Genomic DNA, 11,490 nt, shown 5'->3' with positions numbered 1-11,490 from the left:
CTACCTGTAGCCTAAGTTCATTCACCTCTAAACTGACCTGCTAACTTTAAAAATCGTGTCTGCCGCATTAGGTCCAGGCTCGTCCTCCATAAGGCCTGATGCTTCTCAGAGGTTTTGTTTACCAGAAAAGCTCATAAAAGATTAACATTCACAATTGCAACTCTGACAATAACCCTAATCCTAACCATCATCAGTGTTTTCCTAACCTTAACTTTAATCTAAACTTAATTTACACCTTCATCCTGGATCTAACATTAGCAAGAAAGAAAGAGGACTGATGTCCTCACTTTACTACAAATTGTCCTCAATCTGATGCAAAAGCAGGAGGACCCCCAAAGGAGGACAAAAAACAAATATTACATTATTTTACTTGGCTATTTATACTTTACTGGAGTAATAACTGTAAGTACTGGCCTGTTGGTATTTAAAAAAAACAAAAAAACATGAGAAATAATTTGTTCACTATTATTTATGACTATTATTTATTTACTGAACTATTTCTTGGCTGCTCAGTGGTGCAGTGGGTAGCACTGCTGCCTTGCAGCAAGAAGGTTCTGTGTTCAATTCCTGGCCTTTATGCATGGAGTTTGCATGTTTTCCCTGAGCATGCGTGGGTTCTCTCCACGTACTCTGGCTTCCTCCCACAGTCCAAAAACATGACTGTTAGGTTAATTGGCTTAGTTTAGGGCTAGCTTTAGGGTTAGGGCATAGAAAGGGTTGAAAATGGAAGTCAACACATGGTCCTCATTAGCAGAACAGGCATCATTTCTGTTGGTTTTATTTGTCCCCAGGCTTCATTGGCTACATTCCCAGCATCAAAGAAATAATTGCTAACTGGACCGGAGGTGACAGTGACAGTGACCAACTCTTCTTCACTAAGATTTACATAGATCCAGCTAAAAGGGTGAGATATGTTTCACTATAAAGCTAATTAGCTCCTTTAATAAAAACACTCAGCTACAGTTAATGAGGCTCAGGATGCCCTTCACGTGTTTCCTGTTAAAAACTTCCCTTAGGTCAGCGGTTTATTGTTGCCTTTCTTCAGACATGCTTTAGTTTTCAGTGCAAGGATACGGGAGTTAATATTTAGTATCACATGTCCCAATAAGTTAAATTTTAAATCAGGAATTTTATTTTAACTCATGCCAATGTTTGTAATTTTTTTTTTCTTTTTCAGAAAACCTTAAACATCACTCTGGACAGTAAATGCAGGTTGTTCCAGAACCTACATGGAGCCCTTGGTGAGTGCTGACAGTGAATCCAATCACAATACAGTATTAATATCTGAGCCATCTTTTCACTGTTTAGGGCCCTGTCACACCTTGCCGATTTAGACAGCATATGCCCGACTTCCCAGAATCTTCTGCATACGCTGAACTTTCTATGTATTTTTTCAAGTTTCAGTGTACACTTAGTGTTCTTTTTAATGTGTCAAAAACTTATGTCCAACTCATGCATAACACACAGCAGCGTAATGCCCATAAAATGATGCACAATTATCAGTTAAAGCTGCTCCCCTCAGGTGCATCGCTGCTCCCCTCAGGATGATACTGCCTGCATGGTCAAAATTTCTAGACGCACTTGCCGTATGTCGACGTGTGTGTTTCAGCATTCTCATAACTTATATAAAATGTAGCGATAACTTATCCAACGTATGCCAGCGTTTTTGTTAAAAGGAGTTAGAAAGCTCACATTTCTTGTTTTGCTTGTTCTTTTCCTTTTGTTGTAATAGTCTAGCTTTCTTGCTAACAGATTTTCATTGCAGGAGAAAGACAATATCATTTCTGTCATATCCAAACAATTATAGGGATGGAGAAATGAGAACACACTGGAAATGCACGAATGCAAAACAAAAACCACTGAAAAGACAAGATTAGATTAGCAAACACAAAAAAAAGCTGCTGTTCCAGAAATTAAAGAGCAGCGGAGAGCAAATGCAAAAAAAAACTGCGGTTAAAAACATAAACAATGCTAGCACACAAAACATATGCATAGTAAAAATGCTGCAAGAAACAAAATCAACTGTAAGTTAAGAAAGGCTGCAAAATGGCTCCGCCTAACAGCAGTGCTCCAGACCACTAGAGGGAGATTATCTCCACCGACCAAGAGATTCAAAAGGAATCAAAAGAAAAACGTATATTTCTTCCCTTAAGATGTAATATGTGGACGGGCATCCCGTTTATGATTTTGCTAGATATTAATTCCCAGTGAAGCCTATGGTCTGCTCCCATAATGTGATGATAATCTCCCCCTACTGGTCTAGAAAACTTCCGCTATGCTGAGCTAGTTTGGAGATTTCTTAACTTGCAGTTGTTTTTACTACTTGTAGCATTTTTGCGTTTGAATCATTTTTGTGATTGCAGTACTTTTTATATTTGTTGTGTATTTATTTATTTGCATCCAGTGTGCGCCCTTTACCTTTACAGTTTGTATCCTCAAAATGCTGCAGTCGTTTTTGCAAAAGCTATTTCATTACACTTTTAAAACTTCCTATTTCATTAATCTTAGTTTTTGTATCATTATTCTTGTTCAAGTTGATTTTTCTGATCAGAAAAGCTTAAAATGCAAAATTTTACATCTTGTTTACACAGGAACTTACTAAAGAAGGTAGTGAAATAACATACTGTAACTCTTTTGTTGAAGAACTACAGTTTTATGTAAAATAAGACAATTTTAGGTTAGCAAATTTAAACTTTAACAAAAAGCATTCGTTTTATTAACTTTCACACTGTATACAGAATTTTAAGCCTGACTAGATCTTAGCTTTGTGGTTGATTCCATTGAATTCAATTCAGTTTATTTATATAGCACCAATTCACAACTTTTCATTTCAAAGTATTTTATAGACACAATTCAACCAGATCATACTGTCAGATTGTTTTAAAGCTTTCTATTTAAGGAAAATCGGCTGATTGCATTGACTCATTGAGTCAAAGGCAATCCCTCACATCAAGCATTTTTGTAGCGACAGTGGAGAGGAAAAACTCCCTTTGAACAGGAAAAAAACCTCCTTCAGAACCAGACTGTTCGAGCGGCCATCTGCTGAGGCCGACTGGGGTTCAAGAAAACAGAAGCAGAGATACAAAAGGCAACTGCCAACCACCTCCACAGGATGTCCCGTCCAGGATACACACAGCCGGGCAGACAAGCTCTGAGCCAGCTCCCATGTCAGAGGATGAAGAGGGCACATCCAGTTAGTCACAGTCAGAGAAACAGGACTACACTGAAAAACAGGCCAAGCTCCAACACCTATAAACAAAGGTGTTGATGGCAGCAGCACAGCTGAAATTTCTCTCCAGGATGGAGTCACAGCCAGGCAGGAGCAGACCAGATGAAGCTACCATGAATAGAAAAAGCCGAGAGATCATAAAGATAGAGATTGAAATAACAAATTCGGCAAAGTGGGAGAATAGAGATAGATTGATGAAAAGGGGTCCATATGTCCTCCAGCAGTCTAAGCCTATAGCAGCATAACTATAGAGATAGCTCAGGATAACCTGGTCATCGATCATGAAAGTCAGAGTTATGAGTTGGAAAATTGATGCAACAGGAAGGTATTCGACTCTCCCATTCAAGATGGATGTTACTCGCATCAGCAGTAACAAAATGTTTCTCTTTTAATAATTTGTTGCAGTTCTTCCTTATGAACTAACATTTGGCCAGTCACTCAGGTACTACTAATAAATGTTTTAGATAACATATTTTAGTGCAGCATATGTGCGCAGAATACCACACTGGACAATGTTTTTGTCATTGCGATGAATGTACAAGGGGCCATGGAGAATATGAGAGTTTACAAGCTGAGAATTGGACCAAATTTTCCTTTGAGATTATGTCACTGTAGGGATAATAGAACACGGTTTCCAGGGAAAACAAATCAACATTTTCTACATCTGACAGAATGATCATTGCTCTTTACTGCTCCACACATTTTACCACAAGCTTCTTCACATTTATTTCATGCTGTGCCTCCAGGGAAAGTGCTCATAATCAATAAGATTAAGCTGATTTTAGGGAGACTTTTTCTTTTTCCTTTTAATTATATAAGGATAAGTCACTCTGCACTTTTTTGTTAAAGCTACAATGTGTAATAATTACAGGGATATATAGTCAGAAATGTAATATATTATACATAACTATGTTATTTATCATCATCTACGAGCTCAGCCTCTTAACCTTAATATTTGCGTTGCCTTAGAATTCGTTATTTATAATTACATAGGAGCGGGTCTCGCAGCCATGGAGGCAGACATCTTTGTGCTACGGCAGCACAGAGCCATCAAACTAGCGATTGCGAGATCGCCAAAACGTCACAACGATGTAGAAAAAATAACGGGTATATTTATTATCTTAAGTCTACATGAAATCTGTAAAAAAATACCATCTGTAAAATTATCTATGTAAACAAACCTCATCACTTGAGAAGTTAGGTGATGCGGACGTGGTGGAAGACATTTTGTCCCGTAACGCTCGCCATACTGTTGGGGGGAGAAGCGGTGGGGGGTAGATGTTCATGTTGCTGCGGTCTGCAATCTGGGCGCTAGATGTCGCTGAAAATTACACACTGTAGCTTTAAACAGTGGTTGGATCGAGGCTTTTTAATCCAGATTAGACATTGATATTTTTATTTTTATTTCCTCACTTTATTCATGTATTCATACCACGGTGTGTTGTCTTCACTGTCAATTTGGCTCAGGATAAAGCTAAAAATGATCCTGGCTACAGTAAGTTAGTTGTCTGTTTTCAATGCTTCTTCTGAAGGAATTTAGAAAGGTTGTGTCAAAGCCCAGAAAGACTTCCGGAACTGGACGGCATATATTGACTCTCTGTGGCCCAGAAATCCTCATTACATAACAAGAAAGGAAACTACAACATTTTCCAACCACAAAGATTTAAACCAATATGAAATGAAAGCGGTTCTTAAACTTATGAAAATCTTCCGTAATCAATAAGGAAAAGAGGAATAAAAATGTAATCTGCAGCCTGATCTTATTGAATCGTTACCATTAATGTTTACTTAATCATCAAACTAACAAGAGTTCTTAGCAGAACTTTGGATTATTATTAGTAATAAACCTGAAATCAGTCCTGGTTAATGTCAGATGCATGTCTACAGTCAATGGATGCAACATTAGTAACTTTTAGGTGTTAAACCACTAAGATCATATTGTCATTGTTTACTGTGAGGCGTAACATAATGAGCACTGACAGTTGAAAAATATTATGTTTGGTTTTTGTCATTAGACCTGTTGGTTGGATGCATTAGGCAGAAAGTGAACTTTGTGTCTGAGGCTAGAAACCTGGGTATCATTAAAAGAGCTTTTCTTTTAAAGAAACCAAAAACATTTTTTGCTTCAAATCCATAATTATCGAATTGGTTTTAAACTGTTTCAGCTGATTTTTAGTTTGTCCTGCTCTTCCAGATTCTTTCCATTCTGTGTTTTAAAGCTTAGCTTAGTCCAGCTGGCCAGGCTCGTAGGGTTTTTTACCTGATCTGCGTTTATATCTGCCTTCACACTGATCTCGCTTTGATTTAGATCTCAAGGTATTTTACAGTCATTCCAATCAAATCACAGAGTGGCTGTTTGGCAGAATGTATTCCTTCTAACAAACGTCAGAAGAACATTAAGATAAAAGTGAAAGCTCAGCCAGTAGCTATGTCTATGAAAGGGACTGAGTAAAACACTGAAAGCCAGAACCATGTGGATCATCTGTAAGAGTGCAGGAGGTCGCCAGCAGCTGCAGCCCAGCTAAGATCCAGCATCAGGACAATCTTTACAGCTGAACAGAAGGAGGCTGGATGCAGCTACTATGGAGAAAGAAGAAAATGAAAACATAAAAACAGAGGTCAACATGTTCACCGTTTCAAAGGGAAAGAGGGGAAGATGTGGATTGGTCCAAACTTTTCCATCTCAGCTGTCATTAACAGCTTATGCAAAATTCCCTGATTTGCAAACATGGCTAGAGATCAGTGTTTGAACAAAACATAACTGAAGTTGTGCTTGAAGCACTATTGACCATTTAGATTTATGCTCATCAGAATGAAGCCAGATTCGTATTTGTTTCTAAATGCTGTTTTGTTCTGGTGCCTCCATCCATTTCGAAGGCTTTGCGCCGTTACACTCCTGACAGAAAATCAGTATCTACAAGATTTTATTATTTCATTCAGTTCAATTCAATAAAAAATACTTTATTAATCCCAAAGAAAATTTTTATGTTGCAGTAATTAATAGATTATTTTGTAGGTGTTGATAGCTGTAGGCAGGAAGGATCTACTGAATTCTTCTTTATGAAATAATCTCCAGAGGTTCTAGAGGAGCTCCTAGAACAGAACTGGCCTTCTTAATTAGCTTCTTGAATTTTATAAAGTCATTATCTCTAATACTCTTACCCCAGCAGAGGATGGAGGAAGTGTTCACAATCTCCACAACAGCCTTTTAGAAAATAATATGTAGCATCTTGCTGCAAACGCTGAAGGACTTAAGCTTCCTTACAAAGTACAATCTGCTCTGAAACATTGTGATAATAAAGATTTTAAGTTCTTTAATTAAACCTTTGTTGGACTCTAATTTAATATTAGGAGGAACTGGGCTTCTTTATCATAGCAAGATAATCTATGAAAAAAACCTGCCTTTGAACATTAGAGCTTCATAGACCGTAGATTACCTTGAGAGCCAACTAATTTCCATTTACTTATATTTATTCAGCTTAGTATTACTGATTAAGGTGTTTTCTGCTGCCTATGACATGATGGCTACATAGTGTTGTGTTAAATAAACTATAGAAATACTGTTGGTTTGAAGTTGGCCCATGTTTGCTGAACTTACACAGGAGCTAGCGTAGCTCTAATCACTTAAGAACTTTATGTTGGAAAGGAAAGGCTCAGTCATGGTGTGTTTTGCTGGTCATAATGTTGTGCCTTATCAATTCCTTATGATACACAGCAACTGATTTGTTTTTCCAGATGAGGTGGTGCTGAAGTTTGAAGACGGTCGTGTTCGAGCCAGAAACGTGCAGTATGACACCCTGCCTGTTGTCGTCCATGGGAACGGCCCAACAAAGGTGCTGCTTGGAAGAAACGTTTCACTCCTCATCATTGCGTACACTGAAGAAACACTGAAGTGATTTTGACAGCGATCTTCCAGCCTCCTCAACATTCAGGCAGCATAATACAAGCCGGGAAGTTTCATCAAATCTTTCATTTAAAAGCCAACGGAACACTTTTGTTTTCCAGCTCCAGATGAACTACCTGGGTAACTACATCCCCAACTCGTGGACGTTTGAGACTGGATGCACCATCTGCCAGGAGAACCTGCTCTCGCTCTCATCCCTGAAGGTCTGTTCAGTTCTGTTAAAACATAAACCAACAGCCCTCTCATTGGGGGATGATTTTCCAGGGAACACAGTAAACCCGTTAAACAGTGGTTGTATGATGCATCGTGTTTCCTTCTACAGGAGAGTGAACTTCCTGTGGTGCTGATCGGCATCTTCATTCAGCAACCTACTCCGTTTGTCACCGTTTTCTTTGAACGTCTTCTAAAGCTCCAGTACCCAAAGAGCCGCCTCAAACTCTTCATTTCCAACCAGGTGATGTTCCAGCATTACCTTATGTTAAGAAGGTACTAGAAAACTAACATAGACCATAAAATAAATTAATAAGGGTGGCTCCATTCTTACCATTAGGTTTTAGGTTGTTTGAAGGATTTTTTTTTCTCTACTGCCATTGAGCTCTTGGAATATCGTCTGCTGCTTCACAAGATAGCATAAAAACTTAAATTAAGTTGATCTAGATCCGACACAGATAAAAAGACTTTAGAGAAGCTAGTCTGCTACGATTTAGACAGAAATTTCCTTACTTTTTTTTTTTTTATAAAGAAGCATGTTGTTAGTTGAAGGGGATCTGAAGGTTCAAAGGTTATGGTTCAATTTAGCCATCCATCCATATTCAGTCACACTTATCTTTGCTGTGATAAGCTGTCAATGGGCAAGAGGTGGGGTACAACACCCTGGCCTGATCGCCAGTCCATCACATGACAACACAGAGACAAATAGGAAAAACAACCATTCACAGACACTCACACCTATGGAGAGTCTAGAGAAGCCAATTAACAACAGTCATGTTTTTGGACAGTGGGTGGAAGCCGGAGTACCCAGAAAGAACCCATGCATGCACAGGGAAAACATGCAAACTCCATGCAGAAAGACCCTGGGTGGGTAATCGAACCCAGAAACTTCTTGCTGCAAGGCAGCAGTGCTACCCACCGCTGCACTGCGCAGCATAAACCATTGCTGTCATTGCTACCACATTATGAATAGAAATATGCCTGTTTTGTCTTCATAAAGCAAAAGTAAATTAATCTTCTCTGCTTGCAGGAACCTCATCATGAGCATCAGGTCAGCACCTTCCTGCAGGAACATGGAAGCCTTTATCAGGACGTGAAATCCATCGGACCCGAAGAGGAGATGGATGGAGCAGATGCCCGCGACTTGGCCTTGTCAGTTTATGTCAATGTTAGAGACAGATGACGGCAAAGTTGACTGAGTGCCCATTGAACAGCAGTGCTAACAAGGGTTGTTTTTGGGCAACCGAACAGATATGAAACTGACCTGTTCAGCCATGTTGTTGGTCCTTGCATGTAAGATTTAGTCTAAAAGGGTGAATGTAGCCTTGTCTTTAAAAGCAACTCCATGACTGCTCAATCTGCCATTCCAAAGTTGTCTGCTATCAAAATCCAAAACATCGAGGGAGACTGATTCATTTTGGCAACAGTCCAGTGCTGCCAGTTGGTTTCACGGCAATAAACCTGGAAGTTACCGATCAAGCATCTCTAGTGGCTGAAAGCTACAGAGTGTTCAAAACACACCGAATATGATTTGTATCTAGTTCAACAGAAACCTGAGTCATAAAATGTCTGCAGCATTTAGAATATGTTGAGTGAATGGAGCAACGTCCATCAAAGGTGACCAGCAGTCTGTTTTGGTTTGACCCACACAGAACTGTGTCAGAAAAGTCGCAAGTCTGACAGGAAGATAGCAAAGTAAAACATGTTCATTTGGGGAAATTCAAACTAAAAGGGTCAAAAGTGACATAAACTGATAATAGAGTTCTTAGATTAAGCCTGGCATACACTGTACGATATTTTTAGTTGTACTCAACTAGAGCTTAAACTGTATGACTGAACGGCAGGGTTTAAAAGTTCACGATGTATGCTGGTGAAGATTCTCAGTCATCCAGGTCATAGTCATTCCAAAAAAGTCAAAAATAACTACTCTGTAAAGCCTTGTTGAGGCTTTACGCTATTTCTGATATTTTGAATTGGAAAACCTTAAAACTTGGAAACAAAGTCTAGTGGATCGTTTTTAAACTTTTTTGGACGCACTTCCACTGTATGGCCTAACGCTCTGATGTGATCTAGTCGCTCATGTTGTACGTCCAAAAACCAAACATTGCACTCAGCGCTGAGAGACGCTGCTGGTCGGCATACGAATTCCCTTGTTTGCACAGTTGGCGAGGTTCATAGCTACTCATTTATAGCTCTGCTTCATCAGCAGCATTCACTCACGAACGCCTCACTAGGGCCGACTGAAATTCAAACATGTTTGATTTTTGTCTCGACCTTACGGAGGTGGATCCCAACGATCCAAAAAATTCTTGCAAGACTGGAGATTCAAACAAGTGTTAAGATAAAAACAGTGCTTACCAACAAAGAGGCTCAGAAGTGAAAACAAAAAAAGTAAAAAAGTAGATTTAGTTTTGTGTTAACATGAATTTGTTGACTAGTTCACAGAGCCTGTATGATATGAAGAAATCTGTTCAGAGCTCATCGTCGGGCGCAAGCTGTGCTTTTTGGCTGCTTCCACAAAACAGCTTTGATCGAGACTAATGTTAAGATGGATGTTTAGTATTTGATACAAGTGACTCTGCACGTTATGAGGTCATTTTACCTTCATTTAGGGGTTAAATGGTTCCCCATCATAAATTAAGTAAAACTGAGCAAATTAAAAAGCCTGAACCTTTTACTTCAGTTTAAGATCATGTTGCAGTTAACTTATTAGCTGTTTCACATAAATGAGTTGGGTGATTATTACACATGATTCTGCTGACTTCTACCTGCTGCTGTCTTTCAGTGATATGTGCCGAAAGGACAAGGAGTGTGATTATTTCTTTAACTTGGACATTGAGGTGGTCTTAAAGAATGAAAACACCCTGAAAATCCTGATTGAACAAAACCTGTGAGTATTTTTTATATAAAATAAATGCTTAGCAATTATTTTACGATCAGACGCTTATTCGTCACACAAACTGTTTACCCGTCAACAACCAGTCATGTTTGAAATTGTCCCCAGACCAGTCGTGGCTCCGATGATAACTCGAACGGGACGATTGTGGAGCAACTTCTGGGGGGCGCTCAGTGCAGATGGTTATTATGCTCGATCTGAGGACTATGTGGACATCGTCCAGGGACGGAGAGTGTGAGTTGACTTTCCAATAACAACATTTGGTGGATTAGGCTGATGATCAAGGACTTCATAGAACTTTAAATTTACTTGAATGGATCCTATCATTGCTAAGTTCTGAAGTGCAAATGTTTGTCAAATTCAGGCTTCGGTGAACATTAAGGGTAGTTAAAAAACCCACCCTTAATGGCTTCAAGACACAGATTGACGGAGGCTTAAAAAACTGTCTGTAGACCCAAAAAGGATCATAGAACGCTAGTTTCTACTGAAGATATGGGGATGATAATCCTTAAAGGCCATGAATAAATGCTTAGTTCAGTTTTGTTGCTTTAGTGTTAGCAGTCTGCGGTCTCCTCCACTGATGTTGGGTCTGTGTGTGGTTCTTGCAGGGGTTTGTGGAATGTCCCATATGTTTCCAGTGTTTACTTGGTGAAGGCGAGCCTGCTGCAGTCAGAGCTGAAAGACTACAAACTGTTTACCTCACAAAGTTTAGACTCTGACATGGCTTTCTGCCACAGCGTTCGCAGCAAGGTCTGAAAAGCAGGAAACATTTACAGTTAGACTGTGATTTTAAAGCCTAATAAAAACATAATTGTTAGCATACTCCTCCATTACAGTAGACCTGTAACGCTTTTTCTTTTTCTTTTGGTAGGGAGTCTTTATGTACGTAACCAATTTACACACATTTGGCCGCATCCTATCGACAGAAAACTACAAGACAGAACATCTTCATAATGATCTGTGGCAGATCTTTGAAAACCCACTGGTGAGTGATGGATGGATGGATGGATGGATGGATGGATGGATGGATGGATGGATGGATGGATGGATGGATGAATGATGGGTGGATGGATGGATGGATGGATGGATGATGGGTGGATGGATGATGGGTGGATGGATGATGGGTGGATGGATGGATGGATGGATGGATGATGGGTGGATGGATGGATGGATGGATGGATGATGGGTGGATGGATGGATGGATGGATGGATGATGGGTGGATGGATGGATGGATGGATGGATGGATGAAT

General features: G+C 39.5%; 1 protein-coding gene across 1 annotated transcript in view; it reads left to right on the top strand.

Annotated features, from left to right (window-relative positions):
• The window catches only part of plod1 (procollagen-lysine, 2-oxoglutarate 5-dioxygenase 1), a 26,803-nt gene that overhangs the window by 7,698 nt on the left and 7,615 nt on the right, over positions 1-11,490 (top strand). The window contains exons 5-14 of the mRNA XM_015398860.1: positions 792-904; positions 1,178-1,241; positions 6,965-7,062; positions 7,235-7,336; positions 7,456-7,587; positions 8,374-8,495; positions 10,129-10,233; positions 10,348-10,473; positions 10,848-10,989; positions 11,111-11,224. Coding sequence (XP_015254346.1) covers positions 792-904; positions 1,178-1,241; positions 6,965-7,062; positions 7,235-7,336; positions 7,456-7,587; positions 8,374-8,495; positions 10,129-10,233; positions 10,348-10,473; positions 10,848-10,989; positions 11,111-11,224 — 1,118 coding nt within the window. The remainder of the gene's footprint in view (positions 1-791; positions 905-1,177; positions 1,242-6,964; positions 7,063-7,234; positions 7,337-7,455; positions 7,588-8,373; positions 8,496-10,128; positions 10,234-10,347; positions 10,474-10,847; positions 10,990-11,110; positions 11,225-11,490) is intronic.

This window comes from Cyprinodon variegatus, unplaced genomic scaffold, assembly GCF_000732505.1.
Source record: "Cyprinodon variegatus isolate N-32 unplaced genomic scaffold, C_variegatus-1.0 Scaffold966, whole genome shotgun sequence".
NCBI lineage: Eukaryota > Metazoa > Chordata > Actinopteri > Cyprinodontiformes > Cyprinodontidae > Cyprinodon > Cyprinodon variegatus.
Note: the sequence above shows the minus strand (reverse complement) of the source record. Positions and strands in the feature narration are given on the sequence as shown.